The sequence below is a fragment of the Girardinichthys multiradiatus genome, chromosome 12, assembly GCF_021462225.1.
Source record: "Girardinichthys multiradiatus isolate DD_20200921_A chromosome 12, DD_fGirMul_XY1, whole genome shotgun sequence".
Classification (NCBI taxonomy): domain Eukaryota; kingdom Metazoa; phylum Chordata; class Actinopteri; order Cyprinodontiformes; family Goodeidae; genus Girardinichthys; species Girardinichthys multiradiatus.
The window spans coordinates 28003523-28029811 of NC_061805.1; the positions used below are offsets into that span (position 1 = coordinate 28003523).

The window sequence follows — 26289 nt, forward strand, 5'->3', positions numbered from 1 at the left end:
CTTTGTCCATTCATTTAGGTGCAGTTGCAAAATACGCTAACGATGAAACTGCTTCAAAGAAAAAATTGTATTTCAGCACTGACTTTGTCAAGGTTTCATCTTCTGAAAAAGTTTAATGGTTTGATGATTCAAATGAAAGATGATGAATCAGTCATTTAGGTCTTTATCCTCTCATTAATAGTTTATTTGTTCACTTTTTCTTTTGTTGTGGTCTACATGCTGGAGCCAAACCACTCTTTGCCCAGTCTTGGAATCTCTACTAGTCCCGAATGTTTCACCATTAACTGACATCTAGACTATCTTGGAGTGAGGTGATCTTCTAAGAGTCTGGAGGGGTGAACAAGTTTTAACCCAGGGATCTGCCCCAGTTGCTCTTCTTCATAACTTGGATCAAGATCTAAACAGAAATTAAGTAATTAGTTACTGGCACACTTTCTGGTTGGTGCAGTGCTAAGGAAAGCCTGTACAGGTTTTCTCCCAGTTTACTACTCTGTATAGAATAGCTTAGGTTAAGGTGAGGGTTAGGTGTTAAGATTATGGTTAGGTTTAGTCATTAGACATTGAGAGCAAAAAACATTTGAATCAGAAAAAGGTGACAAGGTGCGGGCAGAGAACAATACTTGCAGCTGGATACTTCTCAAAAAATATCTTGCTTGTCATAACAGCTAGAAGATACTACTTCACCGGCCCTCCTGAGGGTGTTCTGCGTCTAAAGCACGCCACCTGGAAAAACCCCAAAGGGCTCTCTGTCTTGTCATCTCAATGGTAGGCCTCACCTGGATGTAGATCCTTAAGACCTTGCACACATAAGCGATCACAAGCTCTTATTCATGACAATGGAATAAGAATCACTAATTTAAAAACAAGCACAAGCAAAAATAAAGGAAAAAGGTTTGATGAATTTTTGCAACCATATAGTGAAAGAAAGGTGTTCCCAGTTAGTTACACACACATGATTTAGATGACAACAACATTCCCTTTTACTTACACTTATGCCTTTAGACAACCTCTCTGGAGGTAGGCAGACTATTTGACTGTACCACACTTTAGCTCTAGGGGACTCAGACTCAGCCCATATAGGGAATAAACTATTTCAAGCAACAATTTTTTTTTTTTTTTCCAGATGGTTAAACTTTGTTCAGGTTTAATTTGTCGTTACAGACTGGAATGGGTGAGGGGGTATTAAGATAAATAAGCTGATATAATGTGAGGCACAGTTAAATCTACATCTAAGTTTAAGTCTAAAAACAATGTATACAGACAGCGGATTCAGATTTTAACAGTGTAAATGCTACTTATACTGAATCTAAAGCTAGTGTCCTAAGGTGTTAGGTTCAGCAAGGTGAATAATGTAATTCTAAAGACATTTTTGGTAGCTCTAATACAGACAGTAATCAGACAGGAAATTGCAGCGAGAGATGGGGGGGGGGAAGACATGCAGCAATGGCCTCCAGGTAGGGAATCAAACACAGGACAAGTGCATTAAGGAGCATAACCTGTAAAAGGGGCGCTAGCACTACTGCTACACCATGCCATTGTTATGTCATTCTAAAGGAAATTAGTATAAGCAATACATGTCATACTGCTAGCCAGTTTCCTCAACTTTAGTATTCGCTCCACAATAGTTGCACCTAGCTGAATTAAAAAGGAAAACAGATGAAAACAGGGGCTGCTGACAGGAAAATAATCAAAGATGATAAAAGGAGAGTGTAAAAAATGGATGCAAGTGCCAAAAAGTGATCAAACAAACAGATGTTATATGAGACTCAAGTCAGTGGGTTGTACTGGCATCGCTCAACGCTTTAACACTGACACATTATTCTGCACAAGCTTGGCATAATGTCTGCATTCCATTACTTTGATAGAACAGGTGACAAATTACAGACATGTGGATGACAAATGATGATAGATTTTGCTGTATCGAGCATTTCAGTAGCTGTTCCAAGAATTAAGCTTCCTAAAACTCCAGATGAATACAATAACACGATATATATTTTTAAACAGAATTTTTTATATTTCTAGGGTTTTGAAAGGATTGAAAATGACAGGAGTAATGACTTGCTTTCTATCCTTGGCTCTTTATCTGGCTATGGGAGGAATTTCACAAAAAAAGTTAATTTTCTTTGTGTCTGAACACAATAATTCTGTTGTTGAACTGTGCAGGCATGAAAGAACAACCTATATATACAAAGATAGATAAGGCGGTTTTTTTGTCAGCTGATTCTTAATGTGAAAATATTACAGCACCATTCATGCATTTCTTTCTATTGTTGTGGATTTTTTTTCACGCCTCCGTCCTCTACGACAAGGAGTAGGCCTATTGCAAAGATTACCATTTTGCTCAGAAAGAAAAACCTTTGAGCCTGGCAAACTTTTCCATTGACGTTTTCAGAAAGAAAATATTTTTCCACACTTAAAAAGTGAAATTATGAGGGCAACAAAGTGCGACTCCCACACAAAAAATTGCGCAGAAACATTTCAGAGCACTAGACTACTTCAAATTCCCCATAACTGAACAAGTTCACCTAACCCAGAAGGTCAAAACTGAGTTGTCATATGAGTTAAAAATGTTCACTGAGAGGGCATAACATTACCACCACTGCTAGATAAAGTGAATAACATTAACTCTCTGCATTACAGCACCTGTCCTCAAAGTTGCTATGTTCTAAGCAAGATAATTGGGCAGCTAGATGATTTGATCAAGTTTGATAAAGGTTAAATTGTGATTTTAGATGACTGGTCAAGTATTTTGGTCCTGGTCTGGGGTGCTCAGTATCTATCAAAGCTTGGACCCAAGCTGGCGAAAAGTGGGGACCCAGGCCTCATTGGTGAACGTGGGTAACAAAGGGTGATTTGGGTGGTCCACATCACCAGACGGGCTTTAGTAGATTCAACCGATGCAGACATTTTTGCTGGTTCTGACATAAAGGTGTCACAATACACCGTACATTACTGTTTGTTGCGTATGAGGCTGTGATGCTTTGGGCAAAGTCCAGCTAAGAAACCTTACGTCGTGTCATCCATGGCCTTTATCGCTTACCTAAGCATCGTCACAGTCTATGTATACTCTTTCATGGAAACTGTATTCCCTAATGGATGAGAACTCTTTCAGCAGGATAATGCACCCAGCCACAAAGCAAAAACTGTTCAAGAATGTTTTGATGAGCACAAAACAGGTATGAGAAGTTGACTGCTCCCAGACCTAAAAAAAAAAAGTCAGTGTCAGCCAAAGTCACTTTACAAGATAAAGCAGCAGGAAAGAAAAAAAAGTAGGATAATGTAAAATAAAAATGTGTTGTGGTATGTTATCTTGTGGTAAACCAATTGGGCATTTGTGGGATTTGCTGGACAAACATGAAGGGCCCACCTCGTAACTAACAGGACTTATAGGCTGATGATATCTATCTGCCAGATACCACAGTAAATGTTCAGGGGTCTAATGAAATCCATGCCTCGACTGGTCAGGTCGGTTTTGTCAGCAAAAGCAGGATCCATCAGACTATTTGGTCATAATGTTGTGCCAGGGAGATGTCTTTTTTCATTACTATGAACACTGAAAATGTTGCATTATGTCTTTTAAGATTTTTAAATGACCTATTTAAGACCATTATGACCTAAATGTAACATATCCAGGAATTACGTAACTTAGGTAAGCTAACTTAATTTAATTAGTGGATAACTTATATTTAATTGACTCAATGACCTTTGTAGGTTGAATTAAACTATTTCTACTTGTGTTCTTTAACTCTGGCATGTGAGTCCATTTCTTTTACACTAAGGTTCGATAATTTCAATGCCAGTAAGCTTCATTACAGTGATTGATGACATGGTTTAGCCAACGACTGAAACGTCTGGATTCAAAACAAACTTTATTAATCTTACACTCTCGTGACAAATGAGCTGGCAGTGGAAAAGAAACAAGAAACTTTTGATTTTAATTTGTCTAAACAAATGACAATAACAAAGTTTCAGAAGCAGAGTTTCTTCACTCAGTCTCAATATCTGGCAATAAATGTCCTCCAAAGAGAATGCTTTCTGCCATGCATTATGGGCGTTGTGGTTTTGTCACAGTTTAACAACATTCAAACTCTTCAGCAAGAACTACAACACCTGGATCGAATGAATGCTGCCAGCGCATTTCACAAAATAATTGAAAGATTAAAACAATGAATGGAAGAAGCAAGAAATGAAGGTACAAATTGAAGACAAACAAACCACATATTTTGTGACATCCTGGGAAAATCAGAAGAAATGAGGCAAGATATGAAGAGAATTGTGGAACAAATCTGGATCTCAGTCCCACAGAACATTAGTGAGCAGAGCTGAAAATGGGCCAAACTCCAGTTTTAGGAAAACCAAAACATTTATGACCCAGGTCAGAAGGTTTTAAAGATAATTCTACCAAATACTAAGAAAATGCTTGTAAACTTCTGAATTGTAAGAATTTTTAAAAATGTTTCCTCTGTTTCTGCAGACATTTATTTTGGTAATCCCACCTGACCTAAAACAGGTAAGGTTTAGTCTGATGTAATCTCAGACAGCTAGAGAAAAAAAAGTAATTTGTCTTTATATAGAGTGTAAATATATGGTTTGAACTGTAACTAAATAACTAATCTGCAAAATGTGCACATATTTAAGACTTTCAAAGGTGCAGATATGGGATGATTAAATTTAAGACTTCTGACTCCATGTTCTCTCCATGGATTCTTGTATTACCAGGACAAGAGTCAAACTAATTGTGTTTATCCTGTAAGTCAATCTTACCAGTTCACTCTGGAGTCTGAGAATCAGCTCATCTTTTTCTCTCAGCTGCTGCAGCAGGCCTTCCTCTCTGTTGAGATCCTGAGCACAAGAACAGACAACAGTGTTTCAGACATAAACACAAAGATAGCAGTGATTTATTCCTGGGACCATATTGCTGTGAAAAGTCAAAGAGGACCATAGCATGAAGAGGTGGTTTTATGTTGGCCATGTGTTTTATTTGTATTCATGAGTTTATTTGTTGGTAGTATTGCTAGCTTGTGCGCATGTAATAAAGTTGTCATTTTGTGCACGTTTTAGAATGCCGATCTCCTCATCTTGCAATAGTTTCATGATAAAATTGATGCCTGTAAGGGGCAAAATCAGAAGCACACAGCAATTTAATATGACCTTGAGTTATCATGGGATATCATTGTAAGAAGATATGAGACATTACAAAGACAGGGGACATACAGTACAGAATAATAGCATTACTAATTAAAAAATATCTATATTGAAGGTAACCTTCAACCAAAACTAACAAAAACTAAAACAACAAAAACTACCCCTAACCCTAAAAACAGAAATTCTGCTTAGAGCATATAAACGGTATTAGAAATGGTTCTGTATGCTAAACCTAATTTTTTACAGTCAAGGTTTTGTAACACCACGTCTGCTTTTGATGCAGGCGAATGGGAGAACATGGCTCCCTGGAAGGTCAAACGTAAGAAGTTAGCCCAAGCAATTTTTGTCAAAATACTCAACTTGACTCTTAAAATTGAAACGCGTTTAAAACTGTCTGTAAAGCATATTAAAGCAAGAAAGAAAGAGAAGTAATGAGTGAAAGGATGGACAGAACAAACTGACAGGCAGTCATTACTTTGTCAAGGGCATCATCAAAAAAAAGGAGGGAAGAGGGGCAAGATAACGGAAGGAAAATGAAGAGGGAAACTTAGAAAAGTAGGGGACGGATAGGGAAGTGATGGAGCGAAGGAGAGGACAGAAAGGGCCTGAGGCTGGGTATGATGATCTGAAACTATAGGGAGCTGTCTTGCTAAAGGACACACGGAGAGTAAGAGAGACCGCAGGGAAGCATATAGCTACTTCCCCATCCATTTAAATGACCTTGCTTATGCAAAACCAGACATCTAGCCTGGAACATTTCCTTGAGGTACATCAAAATTCATTGAAGAAAAAAAATGCAACCTGTGCATGAATACAGAAGCGCCCCCAGAAATCATGCAGTAAAAAAAATCCCTATGAAGATGACAGACAATACTTTAGGTGTCCTAGGACTCCTACAATAGTTCTTACGCCCAAGCAAAATGATGCGGTGGGGTCCTAATTTAGAAAAGGTATACTTTAAGGAACTCTTTAATGTATTTAGCTTCTCCTTTGCATTTTTTCTCGATTGTTTGCTAATTGCACTGGGAGATCAGGGCAATGGTGTTTTTCAGTTTCAGATTAATTAAGATTGTTGGACTTTAGGTTACAGGGGAAGACAGATGCTCCACTGTATGGCTTACTTACAAACTGCTGTCACTGGTTCTTCTTGCAGCTTGTCCACGACAATAAATACTATGGTTTATTTTGTACATTTACTTTCTTTTTGTTCTTCCTTACTTTTTGTTTTTTCATATACATGCACCAATCAGTTCCCAATCAGAAAAGAAGTGAAAAAAAACTAAGTGCATCAAAACTCAGACCACCCACCATTTTTGATCTAGAAACTCATCAACCAGCAGCATATATTTGATGCAATTTTGTTTAGTTTGATAAAAATAGAAAAAGTTAAACATATGCTTTGATGGAATATGAGCATAATCTTTCTTCATTTTATGATTGATAGAAAACTACTTCCCTTACCAAGGAACCTGCACCACATTTGTTTTTTATATGTAATGGATCTTGAGTGGAAAAAAAAAAAATCACATATGGCATGCCAGACCTCAAAGGAAGCCGAAATAGGAGCTGGATCGGACAAACCTGTTTGATGTATTTCTAGGAATAACATAATAGCCAATGGGATGGTTTTAGGCACCATGTTCTACACAAACTCTGCAATTCTGAGAATTTATAGTATGAAGCTGGTAAGAAAATTAAAAGTCTAAACGTCTAAAAGTGGTCAGACAATATCAGTGTTGTCTCACTAAGCAATTCTCAAACCAACAAATTTAGATATTTTCATGTAACTACATTGACTTTTTAAAGACTGATACTAAAGAATGTATTCCAAACACTCATATAAGGCCCAGTCCTCACTTAGGAGACCCTCCATGATGGAGTTGGAGCAGGGGATGTTCATCACTCCAGGTCAACTGCAAATGTATCTTGCATGCCATTGACAGTGTTATATATTGTCACTATTTGTCCATTTATGTTGGCAATGTAAATTGTATGCAAAAAAAAAAAAAAAAAATGTAATTTTCCTGTTTTTCTGTGATTAGGTCCAGGCCACATTATTCATCACAGTTACATGCCACATGGTAATTTATGTAAATTAGGTGAAGATGCCTTTATGCACACTTAAATGATTTACTTTCCTTACAGAGGAATGGACAATCTTTAACTCTGATGTACTTTTCAGAAGCTGCTGTCTCTTTCCTTTTAATTTGTCAGTAAGCACTTCCAGACCGCACAGCTACAAATGTGTTATCTACTGTGTATGCATTTAAAGCCCAATACACTGGAAATCTGCAGTAAGTTTGGCAAAAAGTTCTGATGATTTTGTTTTCTGACTTCTTCATTTTAAATGCCCAACTAATGATGAGGTCTGTGTTTACCTCAAAAGCTAACAAACTAAAAGCTCTGCTAAATGCTTCTGCAGTGACAAAACCAATAACACACGTTTTCCAAGAGCAAATAGGAAAACAATTAACAAAAACAAAACCCACTGGTGCTGAAACAGAATGGCCCCTCGCTTTCCTGCCTTTACAGAGGAGATAACGTTATTTATAGATAATAGCAATAATTTTTTTTCCACTGCTTGCTTAGACACAGCAGCCCTAAAATGGCTAGCATGAGGTTTAGATTGGACAGGAAAAGCAGCTGCATGCTGCGACAATTACCACATTAGTCAGCCTCTAAAATTAATCTTACCCAAATAGGAATGAAGGCTAAACTAAATATGCTGTCTGGTTAAATCCTTCTGCACCTTCTGTGACTACATCGAACTTTCTGTGGAACTGTCAGAAAAATTACCCAGAGCCCAACTTTGTAGTCATTTGATATTGTACCAGGTAGTAGGCGTCAAAAATCATTTCATGCAGGAATCAGATCAACAAACCCAATGGTAAAAATGAAAAAGTTTATTCCCATGCTGAAAAGAAGCACCATGCAGAGAATTAAATCTCCCATCAGGTGGCATACTAACCAATTTTTCAAGGTTGAATTGAATATGGAAGGCTATGGAAGAAAAGTGGGGCATGTGAATTTATTTCCAATGTGATTGGAATGGCCTCTGTAGGGATAAATCAGATCAGAACCACTGAAGTGCATCCACTCTGGTAAAAAGATGTCCTTTCCTATAGAGGTTGAGACATCTTAATAATTGCAATCAGTACCCAGTTGAAAGGGTACAGAGATGAATTACATTGCCCCTTTTTGGCAGAAATCCTTCATGTTCCTTACTTTTGAGAAACATACCATCAAAATCTCTACCAACACACTCCAAATCAAATTGGAAAGAAAGGTGGGGAAAGAATAATTCTCAGATGCTTCTTCTTTCGACCTCTTTATGAAAAATATTCAACATTTATTGCAAAAATTCCTAAATCACAAGTGCTTGTGATATAGCAAACCTAGAGGGGACATCTCACTGCATTTAAAGTTGCCCTTGCACCATATATAACTGCCTCTCATCTTGCTTTCTTTCATTCATGATGACAGTGTGTTCAGGTGTCTGCAAAGCAAATATCATATATACATTATTTTAATAAACAGACCCAAAGCAAAGAATAATTAAGTCAAACTTAAAAGGATGAGCTTTATGCCTCAAGCTTATGCAATCTCAACTGATACAGGTACAACAGAAACTACGGCTGGACTGCAATCAGAAGGCTCACTGTGCATATCTCAAAATTCATAAAAAGATAATCAGCTTTGCAATAAAAACAGAACTAATTCTGAATCTTATCTCATTTGTCTCTGAGGACTACTTTTCATGAGAGCATTTAATCATAATTTTTGTTGGCAAATGTGAACCAAATCCAGTTTATATCGCATCTTGTTGAGTGTGGTTATCTACTGCATGTCTGGTAAGTTCAAATGTTAGAAAAGACAACTTGCAGATGCCAGGATATTAAGCAAGACGCAGAAATTTGATCTTATTATCTCTGTCCTTGCTCTGTTGCACTGACTCCATGAACGTACTGCCCTGCTGTATTTAAAATTGGACTTTTTATGATTAAAATGATTCGCAGATCTGTCTGGCTAATTGCAGAAATCTGAGCTACTCCAAAACTAAATTAAAATCTCGAAGTACTTTCTTCTTATCTAACATGTTTTATTTAGCAGCCAAATCTGTTGATGGAAATGTCCAAATTGGACAGTCATTTGAGAACAAACACTTTATTAGGTACAACTGTTCAGCTGCTTGTTAACATTAACAGCAAATCAGCCAATAAAAGAGTTGCAACTTAATGCACTTAGGCATCTACATGTGGGGAGAATGATTAGCTTTAATTCAAACGGTGCCTCATAATGGGAAGGAAAGGAAATTTAAGTGTATTTGAGTGCCATGGTTGTTGGTGTCGGACAGTCTGGTCTGAGTACTTACAGAAACTGGAGAATGATCCAAAAAGTGTAAGTGTCTATTGATTGGCAGGTGTCTGGACTAGAATACCTTGTTGTTGTCAGAGGTCTCAAGAGAATGGACAAACTGATTTGACAAGAAATGTGGCAAAAGTAACTCAAATAACCACTTGTTCACTAAATGCATAACAGATGGACCTTGAAGCAGATGGACTACAGCAGCAGAAACCATGCTGGATGCCTCTCCTGTTCTCTTAAAACAGCAGAGTGAAGCTGCAGTTGACAAAGGCTCAAAACTAACAGATTTGAAAAAATGTTGCCTGGTTCAAGTGATTCTTATTTATGTGGTGTAACAACAACTCAGGCTGCTGGTGGAGATGTAACGATGTGTATAAAACAGTGCATTTTACCTGAGTGTTGTTGCTGACCACATTCAACCTTATGTGACCACAGTGTACCCATCTTGTGAGGGCTACCTTCAGCATGACAATGCGCCATTTCACAAAGCTCAAATCAGGACAGTGAGTTCACTGTACTCTAATGGCCTCCACAGTCACCGGATCTCAAACCAACAGACCAACTTTGGGCTATGGGGATCCACAGCATGAATGTAAAGCAGACATATATGCAGCAACTTAGCGATATTTCCGCTTCAGTATGGACCAAAATCACAGAGGCATGTTTCTGACAGTCCTGAAGGAAAAAGGGGGACCAACCGGTACCAGCAAGGTGTACCTAATAAAGAGGCCAGTGAGTGTAAATGCAGTGGATATTGTCTGTATAAATATGTGTATAGTTGTTGTAAAATGTGACTAAGTGCCTGCAATATTTTCCTTTGAGATGCATATTGAGATGTTATTCTATTCTAATATCTGTAGGCATATTCCACACTGTATGTAATCACATGCAAATGTAGCTGTACAGTTAAAGTACAGTTAAATATTTTACATTGGATTACCAGCCCATATGCTAGTTCTGAACTCTTCTGATCCAGCGTTTATAGCTACTGTATTTTTCAGTTGGTACACTATCAGGTGAAGATATACAGTATTTCAGAACTGTTTTAATTTGACTTCTAATAAGAAGGAAACTTTTTGATCTGCTCCCTTGCGTAGAAATCACATCAGTCTAACTCTTCCTTCTGCACTCAGCCCAAGGCTGAGAAAGGTTTTATATGATGTTGGAGCAATGAATAATTTAGGTTGTAAAAAGGCCTTTTTAAATTTCACAATTACAGGTTTTTGGATGTAACCCAAGTAGATGTGTCAGAGGAAAAACGATATGGGGGAGTAGGAATTTTACAGAAGATGCAGAATTCAGAACATCAAGTCCTAGAGATGTTTTTGATCAGATCGTTGGATTGTTTCTTATATTACCATCCCTAAACTTGTGACAGTATGTAGGAGAAGGTTTGTGTGAATGCTGTAAAAGGCTGTAAAATTTGAGGGTCTGACAAAGTAGAGAAACTCTGATTGGAGAAAACTGCCTAAAATTGAGTGAGACAACAAAAAAAGGACGAGTGAATGGCCTTAATAGTAGAGGACTACTTTAAATTATGCTTTAGGGTAAGTAGAGTATGTACTGGGCTCCATGTGCATTATCCACACACATAAGAGTGTGCAGATTTAATTAGAATTTATCGGTCTGCCAATAAATTGGCCGATAGCTGCTATTTATTAAAGTATTGGCAGATGGTGTTCATGGTGCACACCTCAATGATTTTTAAGCAGGTGACCTTTAGGCATCATACTGCTGCTCTGTTCACAAAGTGAGATGTGCCCTCCTGTCTATCAAAGAGCAGATAGAACCCAAGACAACAATGGTTACCAGTCTGAGTCCTGGAAAATAAAAGCTTTATTCCTATGAGTAAAAATTTATATTTCAGATATATAATTCAGAGCCATTTATTCATATTCAATAAATTTGAAAATGTACTCCAATGAGGTTCGTTTGGCAGATTAAAAGTACCTTTTGAAAATAACTATCAGATATATATCTTGAGCAGATATTAAAGATACTTTTCATTTAGCCCACATTTCCGCATAAAATTTTTTTTTTTGGTCTGATGTATTATTCTAATCTTAAATGTCATGTTTTCATAAGCTGTAAGTGGAAAATCTTCATAATTAACAGAAATAAAGGCTTAAAAACATCTGAGTAATTAATCTATATAATGTGTTTCACTAAGTGAATTGAGTTACTGAAATGAATTAAAAACTTTGAATAATACCCTAAATTATTGAATATGACTCTATATTTATTTTTTTAGATATAAAACAAGTACATTGCCTAAATCTTCTTACCACAGCAATTTGTTCCAACACGGCTCAACTTGACAGACTTCATGGACTTTTGTATTTTCCATCAGGTACCTATCCCTGGTACCAGCTCTTTTCTGGTGTGGGGGCGTCATTTGTTCAATCATCAGTTACAAGAATAAAACATGGCATTTTTTAAAAACTCACAACAGCGACTGAGTGTTTTCAGAGCTTTCAGGAAAATGGCAACACTGAATTCAACACTGATGTCAACGATGGGGTCCAGACACTTGTGCTTGGTGGCTGATGATACAGAGCGAGCTAGACGGTTTTTTGTCTCATACAAATCACATCACTATGCTTTTCATTCCACCTTGCTGTGATGACCACACCCACGCTGAGGTGGTATCCCATTGTACTGAAAAACAACCCAAATGGTGTAGAGTCGAGTCGAGTTGAGCCAAGCAGGTATTAATGAAAACCAAATCAGCTCTTAAAGCTAAATTACTAAATGGTTAATTTAGTTTTCTTGGACGTGAAGTTCTGTGGAGTTATTATCAGTAACAGTACCCTTACCTGTTGTAGAAAGCTGCTACATATGTTGTATCAAGAAGCCTCATCAGCTAATTTGGTAAATCAGAAGATTTAAAATGTGTCCAGAACATTTTCTAACATATTATGAAACCTGGAGAGCACAGGAACATACCATCTTTAATGCTGCTGCACAGCTGACAAAATCCAAATGTTTACTCCATTCCTGGCAGAGCTAGAGCACACTGGAGACTTGTGGTTAATCTGACAGACTGATACAGCCAGAAGGCTTTAACCAAAGTAACTCCACAAAGCACAGACATTGTGCATTTTAAGAATGGTCCGTTGCCTCTGACATGAACATTTTTCATTTTGGGTCATTTTAAATTGCTAGTCACCTAAAACAGGTGGTGAACATCTGACTAGCTGTTAGGCATCCACTACTCAGAGGATTTAGGTAATTTCAGCGAAGGTTTAGTTGATGTGACATCTTTCTACTACAGTAAAGGAACTATTATCAATGATATTTCAATTTAAAAAATCTGAACTAACCTGTGCAGGCCTGAGTGTTTTTTGTAACATTTTGTAACATCAAAAGCTTTTTTATACCAGAGTAACAGAGAGTGTTTAAAAGTTGTGTTGCCATGTTGTGCCCCTTCAGTAGCCGTGTGCAAGGTAGAGCGGGTGCTGTTCATTACCCTTGTTGGGACCCACGGCCATGGATTTCAACATTAAAACTCCGGTACAAACTTTTCTGGAACTTTCAAAATAAATTGCATTAACCTACTTCCGGCACAACTTAGGAATTGGGGGTAACAGCGAACTTCCCATGATGCCACTGCCCGCATAAAACACCCCACCTTCCCACAAGTCTTTCTCTTCCACGCCGGTGATCATCGGGATAGGAGGAGACAGCGCGCTAATGTCTCTTTGCTGGCAAACAGACATAAACTCTTCAACTGGATCCAAGGGTGTCATAAGATCATGCGATCATATGCACAAGATAAGTAGAAATAAATCACTGTTTGTGTATCCGGTGATTTTCATTCATGCACGGGGTGATCAAGGTAGAAGCATTGCTTGACTGTTCTCTCTGAGATCTGCAGAAGCTAAATGTTTCCAGAGAGTTCCCAGCACGACGCCGAGTGCAGCAGTTTCCCAAGGAAGGACAACGGAGACCGCATTACGGCAGTTAACGTGCAGTGTGGTCAGCGGACAGAACGGGCCGCCAAGCCACTGCTCCGAAGGTTAGCTGGCAGCTAACCGCTTCGTTCACAAAGCTTTCTTCAAACTTTGTCGTCACCCGGACAACTCCTCAGCATGGTTCATACAAGGTTAGGTTTTGGGCAGAGAGATAGAAGTAATAGAGAAAGATTAATGATCTAAACGATTTTCATTTTATGAAGTTTGGTTTTGTTTGTGTTGAACTCAGCTATCTTGGTGCTAGCAGAATATCTGCAGCCCACTTGTTCAGGTTGTGTTCTTTGTGTGTTTTTAAAGTTAAGACAAACTTTATTTAAAGGGGTGATTTTAACACAGAAGATTGATCATAACATGCCATCCGCGCTTATGCATTTTAACCCTTTTATTAACCCTGGTATTTTAAAGGTATGTGTTTGTTTCTGGTGCTAAGCTATCCACTTCTTTGTTAGCTCAACGGCTAACCGGTAAGAAGACGTGCTTGCTACTAAAGAGTATTTAACAGAAAGGTTGTTAGTTTTCAAGCTAGTGAATAATAGTCCCTAAACATCATTTTACTAAATTTGATAACTAAGTAAACACCATTAAGCCCCATTTTTCCAGAAAGATTTGGCTCTTTTCCAAAATACTCCCTTAATAATATTTCTTTAAATATTATTTTAATAAATAAAGCTAATTAGACACCGTTGAGAAATGGTCATCCAGAAGGTTGGTTTTATTCAGCAGATCATTATTTAAAACATTATTTTATTAAAATAATATTTTATCTGATCTTGCATTGTGAATGATTGTCTAAACGTTTGATGATTATTTCCTAAGTTAGTTCCAAGACTAACTTAACTTCATTTCCAGATTCTTTAAGATAATCCTTGGTTCTCAAACAGAAACATTGCATGTTAATGTTGCATCACTCTTTTGGTCATGGTTTTCAATCATCTTTAATCAACTTGTTTATATTATACATAGCCCATTAATCTTCCCTATTCTTTAATTCTGCTTGGTAATTTAGTTGGATTGTTTTAGCATAGTAAAGAGTTTAATTGAAATATGTTTGACTTTGAGTTGACTTATTTTTGTTAATACATTCTTGTATTTTAAGAAATTGTGTGAATTCCTTCCATGTGTGCAGAGTTTTGTTGTTCAATAATGTCAGAGCTCATCTCACACCTTTCTATTTTGTCCTAATACCATCGCCTTACCGGGCTGGTATTCACAGGACAACCCTTAACAGACCAAAATATTATTTGATAAAATATTAATATTAAATATTAAATAATATTATCAGATTCATAATCCTAACACACTCTTTCACCAAAAGGGAAGTAATGGGTGGTATGAAAGGAGGAAGAGACAAAATAGGAACTGGTGGGTGTGGAATGGGGGTACAAATAAGCAAAGAGGTGAATTGACATAATACCCAATGGAACAGCTACAGATAATGCATGTGTTTAAACACACAATGACATGAGCTGCGTTACATGTGTATTTAAATTAAATGTTAAATGTGTTTTAAATTAGCATGCACACTGTTGGAGCAGTAGGAGAGCTTACTCACTACTGTACTTAGTTTTACTTATTAAACCATTTGAGACCTAATTAATGTCGTTTCCTCTGTGATGTTTTGCTTGTTGCTTGTGTAGAGCAAACACTGGCAAAACAATGTGCAAGAATACTGTAACAGAAGAATATCACATTACATATAGATATACTCTCACTGACAAAGAAGCAAATTTCTTCTGGGTGCCTAACTTTTTTGTTTACTATGACAAGGTATCTTTTCAAAATGGGAATTTAAAAACACAGTAAAGTTGAGCCATCTAAAATATCTGCACCAACACAAATAAGGTTCTAAAAGTGTTAGATGCCTCTGATGTACAGGGGCTGGACAATGAAACTGAAACACCTGGTTTTAGACCACAATAATTTATTAGAATGGTGTAGGGCCTCCTTTTGCAGCCAACACAGCGTCAACTCGTCTTGGGAATGACATATACAAGTCATGCACAGTGGTCAGAGGGATTTTAAGCCATTCTTCTTGCAGGATAGTATCACTATGTGATACTGGTGGAGGAAAACATTTCCTGACTCGCTCCTCCAAAACACCACATTGTGGCTCAATAATATTTAGATCTGGTGACTGTGCAGGCCATGGGAGATGTTCAACTTCACTTTCATGTTCATCAAACCAATATTTCACCAGTCTTGCTGTGTGTATTGGTGCATTGTCATCCTGATACACGGCACCGCCTTCAGGATACAATGTTTGAACCATTGGATGCACATGGTCCTCAAGAATGGTTCGGTAGTCCTTGACAGTGACGCGTCCATCTAGCACAAGTATTGGGCCAAGGGAATGCCATGATATGGCAGCCCAAACCATCACTCTGGGCATGCAACAGTCTGGGTGGTATGCTTCTTTGGGGCTTCTCCACACCGTAACTCTCCCGGATGTGGGGAAAATAGTAAAGGTGGACTCATCAGAGAACAATACATGTTTCACATTGTCCACAGCCCAAGATTTGCACTCCTTGCACCATTGAAACCGACGTTTGGCATTGGCATGAGTGACCAAAGGTTTGGCTATAGCAGCCCACCCATGTATATTGACCCTGTGGAGCTCCCGACGGACAGTTCTGGTGGAAACAGGAGAGTTGAGGTGCCCATTTAATTCTGCCGTGATTTGGGCAGCCGTGGTTTTATGTGTTTTGGATACAATCCGGGTTAGCACCTGAACATCCCTTTCGGACAGCTTCCTCTTGCGTCCACAGTTAATCCTGTTGGATGTGGTTCGTCCTTCTTGGTGGTATGCTGACATTACCCTGGATACCGTGGCTCTTGATACATCACAAAGACTTGCTGTCTTGGTCACAGGTGCGCCAGCAAGACGTGCACCAACAATTTGTCCTCTTTTGAACTCTGGTATGTCAGCCATAATGTTGTGTGCATTTCAATATTTTGAGCAAAACTGTGCTCTCACCCTGCTAATTGAACCTTCACACTCTGCTCTTACTGGTGCAATGTGCAATCAATGAAGACTGGCTACCAGGCTGGTCCAATTTAGCCATGAAATCTCCCACACTAAAATAACAGGTGTTTCATTGTCCAACACCTGTACCTGACTACACAGAGCTTGCTTTGTGTTTTTAATAAATCATTTTTCATGATTTTCTAAACGCATATGATGTTTTTACCTTATCATATGTGCAACGCCCTGGGCATAAGTCTATGATTGTCCGTTAACAGTCACTAAAATCATATATTCTTCATTTATAATTATGTACAATCTGACAGAGTGGTAAATATTTCACTGTAAAAAAGAAAGAAATTAATGTCTGATGTAATAAAGGTTTTAAAATGTCAGCTCAAGATAGCTGGTACAAAACTTGCTGTCCAAGACTTTTTCCTACCAACACATCGTTTCTTGGAATAGACCTCTAACTCAGTGATGGTTTCATCTCTTCTAAAATACAGTAGAGAACTTTAACTGGGACAAAATATGGTTTAAAAAAGAAAAAAGACACAGTGTCATATGAGTTGGGTTTAAATTAAACTAGGGCGCAGTGTGACACTGCAGCCTCTCAGGTGACTACCGTAGATTATTTTTACACTCACAGAATCATCTTCTGGAGTGCCAGGACAAACGTTCTTCCCCTCATTCCTCCTTTAATCCATCCTCTTTTGTTTCTTTAACCTTTATACTATCATTTTCTACGTCCTTGCTTATGAAATAATTCCCTTCATTTTCACCAATCGAAATTTACACAATCCTGTACATATTTTACAAATGACAACTTCAGCACACACATCTTCACAAGACACCTTGTTCCTCATCCCATTTCTCTTTAGTTTTTCATACTCCAAAGTGGTGTGTGTTATTCTCAGCACTGTAAATTTTCCCCCCACATTCTTCTTCTTCACATGCAATATGTCTTCATATTTATGTTGTTTTCTGTGCCTTCAGTGCTGTCAAAGGTTACCTCTGCCACCCACTATCTTACTCATGCTGTTTTCTGTATATGTACATACACACCTCTGTATTCTGCCCAATCTCAAACCCTTCAGCTGCTGCTGCTGGTTTCCTGCACTTTAAACTCTGAGTTCCTCTCTGGATCAGAGAAGAGCTAAACAAACATAACTTTTTTCACTAATTGAAGCTGTAGTGTTTTGAGGACTTCATCATATACAGAGGTTGGACAATGAAACTGAAACACCTGGTTTTAGACCACAATAATTTATTAGTATGGTGTAGGGCCTCCTTTTGCGGCCAATACAGCATCAATTCGTCTTGGGAATGACATATACAAGTCCTGCACAGTGGTCAGAGGGATTTTAAGCCACTCTTCTTGCAGGATAGTGGCCAGGTCACTACGTGATACTGGTGGAGGAAAACATTTCCTGACTCGCTCCTCCAAAACACCCCAAAGTGGCTCAATAATATTTAGATCTGGTGACTGTGCAGGCCATGGGAGATGTTCAACTTCACTTTCATGTTCATCAAACCAATCTTTCACCAGTCTTGCTGTGTGTATTGGTGCATTGTCATCCTGATACACGGCACCGCCTTCAGGATACAATGTTTGAACCATTGGATGCACATGGTCCTCAAGAATGGTTCGGTAGTCCTTGGCAGTGACGCGCCCATCTAGCACAAGTATTGGGCCAAGGGAATGCCATGATGTGGCAGCCCAAACCATCACTGATCCAACCCCATGCTTCACTCTGGGCATGCAACAGTCTGGGTGGTACGCTTCTTTGGGGCTTCTCCACACCGTAACTCTCCCGGATGTGGGGAAAACAGTAAAGGTGGACTCATCAGAGAACAATACATGTTTCACATTGTCCACGTTTGGCATTGGCATGAGTGACCAAAGGTTTGGCTATAGCAGCCCGGCCATGTATATTGACCCTGTGGAGCTCCAGACGGACAGTTCTGGTGGAAACAGGAGAGTTGAGGTGCACATTTAATTCTGCCTTAATTTGGGCAGCCGTGGTTTTATGTTTTTTGGATACAATCCGGGTTAGCACCCGAACATCCCTTTCAGACAGCTTCCTCTTGCATCCACAGTTGATCCTGTTGGATGTGGTTCGTCCTTCTTGGTGGTATGCTGACATTACCCTGGATACCATGGCTCTTGATACATCACAAAGACTTGCTGTCTTGGTCACAGATGCGCCAGCAAGACGTGCACCAACAATTTGTCCTCTTTTGAACTCTGGTATGTCACCTATAATGTTGTGTGCATTTCAATATTTTGAGCAAAACTCTGCTCTTACCCTGCTAATTGAACCTTCACACTCTGCTCTTACTGGTGCAATGTGCAATCAATGAAGACTGGCTACCAGGCTGGTCCAATTTAGCCATGAAACCTCCCACACTAAAATGACAGATGTTTCAGTTTCATTGTCCAACCCCTGTACATATTTGAGCTATGGCTGAGTTTTTGTATGTGCACATAAAATTACCATTAACTAAGAAAGGTGAAAGTCACATACTGTCTCTTTTAGGTTTTACTCTCACGTAGCCTCGGCCTCATGGCAGGTTCGGTCCCATTTGTTGTTGAAAGCGCTACTTTGCCAGAAACAGCAGGGGCAGAAAGGAGAACTGATGTCAAGAGAGCAAGACCTTGCTTTTACAGGCCGGTGATGGCAACTGTGACCATCAGCAGGATGGCAAACCTTCCACAAATGTTGCTAAGACAGCAACAGCGACGGTAATTGAAGAATTATGTTGACTGCTGTGCATGAGATACAGCGGGTAAAATAAGTACTGAACATTGTCCTCAGTTTGAATATTTCTAAAGGGACCACTGACAAAAAATGTACATCAAATTAACAAATCTTTTGGGATATTGTTGATAAAAATTTAAATAATAAACCAGCATGGATTTTAAAGCAATATTAGTCCCAAACACACAGCTAAGGAAACTCTTAATCGGTTTTAGAGAAAGAAAGTCAAACTGCTAGAATGGCCCAGTCAATCACCTGACTTCCAATTGTAAATCTATGGAAAGAACAAAGTGCATGGAAAAGACCGAGAAAACATTCAAGATTCGAAGACAGTTTGCAGAAAAAAATAAGACATGAAGTCGTCATAATTAAAAAAGGCTTTAAAAAGGCTTTTAAAAAGGCTCCACAAAGTACTGAATTCTTTTCTCCATATGTGTTTAACACTCATTCCTTTTTTTTTTACACATAACTTAATTTATGGACTAATTTGCTTTCATTTATTTGTATGTGTGGATTGCTTGCGTTGTTGCTGATATACAGTATGAATTTTATGTCAACAGCCCCATTAATAATATTTAAACTGAAAAAAATGTGTTGCTTGTCAAATAACACACACAGGATGTGCCATGTTGAAGTGCACTGAGACGCACAGATTACTGAACTTCGGCAACATGTAGTTGTTTAATCACGAGCAGCAACGCTGCGTTGAGCCCAGCCAAGGTCTGAACTGCAGAGAACAAAAGCGATGAATAAAAACTCTGAATACCAGAATTAACAGTATTTTTATTATCATGACAGCTCCCAGGAAGTAGTTTGAGAACGCCAGTGCTCGAATTCACCAACTTCTTCTATTGTTCCATAATACCACACCCCACCAGGCAGGTATTCATAAAACAAAAACTGACAGAGACTGAGACCTATTTGGCTATTAATTCCTGATAATCAAGTGGTTCCCTGACTTGATCTTTTTGATCAAAATTATTAACTTTGTTAATAATTGCTTTGACACTTACTAATAGTTATTCATAACCCTACCTAAAAACCCTAAATGAACACAGGAACTGTATAGAAACTGTATAGATTGAATGAAAAAGTATGACGCAGCAAAGCTGGGAAGTTGCATCCCAGCTGAGTTGATTGCTTGGCTGGAAAAACCAGCACATGTGGAGACCTTCATTCTCTACGCAGCAACATGCTGAGTAACACTAGGCTCTGATATACAATTAAAAGAGGCTTCGTATGACAATACAATCAAAAAAAGAATCAACCAAATGCCAGATGGCTTTGAACCAATGCGCCGCTGGTATCAGACGCACCATATGCTGATAATTCAGACATTACAACAGAGGATTGAACCATATTTTTCATAAGCGTCCAGACACCAGGAACTTCAAACTGGATTCAAGACAAATATATATTTTTTTTTATTATCCATGGCTCTTGTAGGCTTGCTTTGTATTCCCAAAATATGCTGGTTTACATAAAGAGCAACAGGAGTTTATGCTTTTCTTTTAAGCAGTACTTTGTTAGCAGATCTTCAGTAGAACGTTGCATAAAAGAATAATCAGAACACCATATGTTTCATTCAATTTGACTCAGAAAACTGACATAAAATACATGTATTAAAAAAGATACACTGCTTGTCCAAAAAAAAGTCACCATGTGGATTTAACAAAGCAAATAAATAAGAGCCTCCCATTAGATGCTTACCGTATGGATGATTATGTTTCAAGTGGCAACAAGTTATTGAACCCTAACTGGTGGAGTATGTAGCTTGTTACTTAAACCAAGTTGGAAAACACATCATGTGGATGTGGAAAAGATACTAATCTATCTCAGTAGATTAAAATTATTGACATGCATCAAGCAAAGAAAACATCAAAGGAGATTACTGAGATGACTAAACTTGGGTTGAGAACTACCCGAAGCATAATTACAAACTGGAAGGATAGTTGGGAACCATCAACCATGCTGAAGAAATGTGGTGGGGAAAAAAATCCTGACTTGTCAAGAAGGTTTTGGTTTTTGTTGAGATCAGTTTGCTATGGAACATAAAGATAGGACTCTGGAGCAATGAAAAGGAGGATTTAATTATAGATTAACACAACGTAGCACATTTTTATTTACAAATAACCTGAAAAATGTAGCATACATTTGTCCTCCCTTCGTTTTGATGCCTTTAAATTAAATCCAGTGCCCTGAGAAGTCATCAAATCAGAGCAGCAGTGTGTAGTGGACTGTGGCTCAGTGGGAAGAATCTTGCAATGGGAAAGTTGTGGGTACGATTTAAGGTTGGGCGATTGGACGAATTTATCAACCTTCGACGATAGGCTGAGCCCTTCATAGGTCGTTTTTTAAGAGCGGTGATTTGCGGTTTGTTTGGCCTGGGGATCAAGGGCAAAACATTTGTCTTCTTTGTCCCTAGTGTGGTTTAATGGCCTTCTTCTTTAATGCCCACCTTCTTTTGTTTTTGTTTTTCCAAAGCTACACAGCAAATTGTTAGTCAAGCATGGCAATTTCTTCCATTTCAGGTGACAAATTCCTACATTTCCCACACTTTCCGCCATGACGCCATCAGACAGGGAGGCAGAACTAATTTGCCAAGTGGCTTTGGTAAAACAAAAAGAAAAGAGAAGGTGTTAAAAGGCCATTAAACTACACCAGGGACGAAGAAGGGACTGTCAGTGCGGAGCAGAGTGGCAGTAACGCTGCGCATATCCGCAAGCGGCTGCTCGGAGCAGTGTGTCACATATAAAACAGTTCCTTGTGGAGACTTTTTCCCATCGAGCAGTTTATTGTGTGACACTGTGTGCGCAGTCGAAAAAACAGAGCTTTGCGCGGACATGTCCGGCAGACGTCTGTTTTGAGTCAACGCATACATCTGTGCAGTCAAGTACGTGCAACTTTGTTTTGCTTTTTACACCCTGAACACACTATGACTACCATGAAAAATGGTAGTGTCAGGATCATGCTATGGGGATGCTTGTCTTCATCAGGGACATGAAAGGTGGTCAGTTGATGGAAAGATGGACGAGGCAAAATACGGGGTAGTCAGCGGCAGCAAAAGCCCAGAGACTGGGACAGAGGCTAACCGTCCAGCAAGACAACATTGCTCAACATGGCCAAAAGAAACCCAGGTACCATGTTCGTTCCACTTTGTGTCGGTCTGTGACAGAGAAATCCCAATAACATAGATTAGAGATTGTGGTTGATATGTCACAAAATGCAAAGTGATTCAACAGGTATGAATATATTTATAAAACACTATAGACACCTTTCCACCAGGCATTAGGGTGGTATAAGTGATCATCTGTGGCAGGGGTATCCAAAGTGTGGTTTGGAGGCCATTTGTGGTTTTGTATGACCGCCACCACCATTTTTACGTTGATATTTATACTGATAAGAGGCTTTTAAAAAAAGAAGCAGGGAAATTAGTATCTACTTCAAATAGTAAAAGGTTAGGTACATCAAAGTATTCATCTTTAAATTATGTAAATTTTGGCTTTCATTTTACTTTTACAGTAAAAAGGCCAACAAACATGGGGTGGAGGGGCTGCAGCGTGAGGCGTGAGAGGGTTGTGTCCTCTTCTTGGATGTGGGGTCATTGGCATTTGGATCGGCTGAGCAGCGATGGTACAGCTGAGCTGGATAATGTTTCTCCCTGGGCTATCGTTGCAGTGGCGGTGATGTGGTGTGTTTTTGTGGTTGCGGGGGATGTTGTGGGGAATGCCAGCCCTGGTTGCTTGCCGCTGGCCGGGGACCTCTTGCCGGGTGAGTTTGTCCCTTCTTGGTGTGGGGTTGGGGGGTTCGTTGTGGGCGTGGTGCTCGGTGGTGTCATCCCTGTTGCGCTCGTGGGCAGGGGCTGGGGTACCCTTGCGCAGGGCCCTTGCCGTGCCACGTTCAGGCATGGGGACGGTCTACCTGTCTGCACCCCCGGAGGGGAGGGGACCACCTCCTGGGTCCGGGGGCTGGTTGCCCCTATGGGGTATCGGCACCTGGACCTGGGAGTATAGAGTATGTATGGGGAGTGTGAGTGAGTGTACGACGTCCATTGTTGTTTGTCTTTACGTTGGGTGCGAGTGTTTTTATGTATACACATGAGGGTGGCAATGTGTGATTGTGACTCTTTGTGTGTCAGGGTGGGTATTGGACTGCACGCTCTCCTAGATCAGTTTAGGCCCCCTATCAAATGTGGGGCCTATTTCCTCCCCGCCACACTACCTGCCGGCGGTTGGTGTCTCTTTACGAGGACGTACTTGTGGTTCTTGGTGTCCGGGGCTGGGCGCTTTGGTGTGTGCTGGCTCACTCTCAGTGGCTGCTTGCCGGGGCCTGGACCCCTGGGCTCTGTCGGGCCTCTGCTTGGGGAGTGTTGTGTCCCGGAGTCTCGTGTCTCTGGGTCCATGGCTGAATCTGGTCGGGCATAGACGGCTGCCGGCGGGGCCTCTGGGCTCGTCGCTGCAGCTCCCTGGGTCTTCTGCACTCTGGCTGCTGGGTGGTTCCCCTGGGACTCTCCCCTGTTCTTCTCTGGGGGGTTGCAGTGGTTCTCCTGGGGTTCCTGTGGTCTCGGGGGGCCTTTAGATTTCTATGGCTCGCATCTCCTCTGTATCTGTCCCAGGTCCAGGGGGGCAGGTCAGTGGCTCCTTTTTGACCCACTTCTCTCTTCCGTGCTTCTTATTTTTTTCTTTTTCGTACCTGTCTCCGTGTCTGTAACAATTGAAATAATCCCAAAGCAGTTTCTAATAAAGTTTTTTTTCTTTGTTACAAATATCAATCAGTGCTTTAAAGCGTTAGCTGTAATGCTCCAGTTGCGAAAGTAAATCTGTTGGGCTTTTCTTGACACTCAGACAATTCTGAGCGCTACTCTGGCGGATAGGACTTAGTTAACGAAAGAAAAAAAAAAAGTGACTTTTGCTGAAAGGGTGATGTGGGCACACCCATTCATAAAAATTTACCCACATCTCATCCTTGTTGCTCACAACAGACAAAAAAAAGTTCTAGACCAAGAAAATAGAAGTTAAAATACTAAGAAATAAAACATTTGGCAATAAAATTATTTTTGCACACAACCTAATAATTTTGGGCATAGTGTCAATAAGTCTGGACATCAATGAATGGTGTACCCAGAGTACAAAGAATAATGAAAACCTCTGTTATGGTAGAAAGAATAGTAATGGAGCCTAGTGAAGTAAAACAGCAAAACGTTTTTGCCACAGACATAGGTTGTAGGTTCCCCCCAAAGACTGTTGCAGGTATTCAGTTCAATATTCTATTCAAAACTATGCAGAAAAAACTGTTGCACACTATGCCCCCGATCTCTTATTGTTCCTCCAAAATGTTATTTTTAAATTTTAGCTTTTAGTTATTTTGTTAGTTTCAGGTGAGGTCTTTAATAACTTAAACAAAGGTTTGGACAGTTCAGTAAGACCATTTTGTTGCTTATACTTTCGTTCATGTCCTCCTATCCTACTTTTCATTCTGCCCACCTCTTAATACAAATATTCTGTGAAAGTTTAAGCCACAGTGGCTGTCTGCACGCTGTGTCCCAGCCTACATTTTTAATTTTTCCTTATCATCCAACTGCCACTGATATTTCATGTAGGTCAGTAAAGAGGCCAGCCACAAAACACACTCTCCCTTTCTCTCACTGACACACATACACACACACACACAGACACATATTCTAATGCAGTGTGATAACATAAAATTCAGTATGAAGCCTTCAGTCAAAATACACATCAGGATACGGATATGGGCCCATTCAGAGTTTGAGCAGAAGCACAGTGCATATAAAGCTATGATCATTCCTTGTGCACTTCCTGGCTGTACAGTATGAGATTGTATATAAATAACTATAATAAAGTGTAATAAAAAAACACCATCGCAGGCAGCATCACAGACTTGGGACTTGACTCTCTCGTGTGACAGCCTAATAAGAAGTCTGTAGTGATCTAACTATGGTATATGTCAGAGACAAGCTTTCCAAAAGCCCTCTCTGGGTAGATTTAAACCCTGTTCACACACTCACAAGCATGCTGGCAGTTCAGCAGCTACTCACACGCAAGCTACCCGCAGTGATTAATAAATCTTATTCAGATCACACGGCTCTGATGAACTTGGTTGACATAGGGGGTCTGCAGCCTGTCGAGGCAAGTGACGCACTTTGTCCCTCTCTCATTCAGTTCATCCCTACCTCACTTGCTTTTCATCTTTGTCTTTTTGCTATCCTCTTCTTTTCATTCTCTCCTCTACCCTGCATGCCTTGCCCCACCGATCTCTTTCTTGTATTTGATCTCTTCATAATTCAGCAGGAGCTGATGTGAAAGAAAGGCTATTAATTGCAATGATAAGGGTAAAATTGAAGGAGACGCACAGATCAAAGGAGGGTTCAGTTTTGTATTTTCTGATCACAGGCAGACTGCTGTGCTCTTTTCTGGGCTCTTTTAACTAAACAAGCTGGACCAGAGTATTTTAGGCATGTGTGCATGTGTGGTTTGATCTGTTGCTTAAAACAAAACAAAACATTGTACAGTGTTTGAATAAAAATGTACTCCGTTTTCTCTAATAGCTTTGACTTGGTAAGGGTCACGTGGAGCTAAAGCTTATCCTGGACGAAAAGCGGGACACACTCTGGACAGGTTGTCATCGCAGGGACACACATGACGGAAAACAATGAACATTGACTTGTAAGTGAAAAACCCATGCATGCACATGGAGAAGTGAAAAATAAGGCTAGGATATGAATGCAAAAACACTAAATTAATGTACAGTCCCTTATCTGATTTCATTTCTTCACAATTTTATATGCTACCATCGGGTGTTTTATTCAGAAGGCATTTTTTTTCACAACTATGTTAATGACTAAATTCTGTATTGTTACGTCTCCTCATGACCCACGACTTGTTGATGCACTTTTCAACTGTAATATAGATATTAAGTCATAGATGGCAACGAATCTTCTGAAAACACTATCAGGACAGACCAGACGTTTAGTAGAGGTATTAGCACAGACCCTTAGAGAGAAACTCACAGTGCAACCCTAAAGATCAGGTCAAAAACCTTGCTGTCATCAGTTTCAAATACC

The 26289-nt window shown here is 39.5% G+C and overlaps 1 protein-coding gene across 4 annotated transcripts in view; it reads right to left on the bottom strand.

Moving 5' to 3' along the window:
- ccser1 (coiled-coil serine-rich protein 1) overlaps positions 1 to 26289 on the bottom strand; it is a 172296-nt gene that overhangs the window by 79177 nt on the left and 66830 nt on the right. For all 4 annotated transcript variants that reach the window (XM_047382176.1, XM_047382177.1, XM_047382180.1 and 1 more), the window contains exon 9: positions 4765 to 4842. In XM_047382176.1, coding sequence (XP_047238132.1) covers positions 4765 to 4842 — 78 coding nt within the window. The remainder of the gene's footprint in view (positions 1 to 4764; positions 4843 to 26289) is intronic.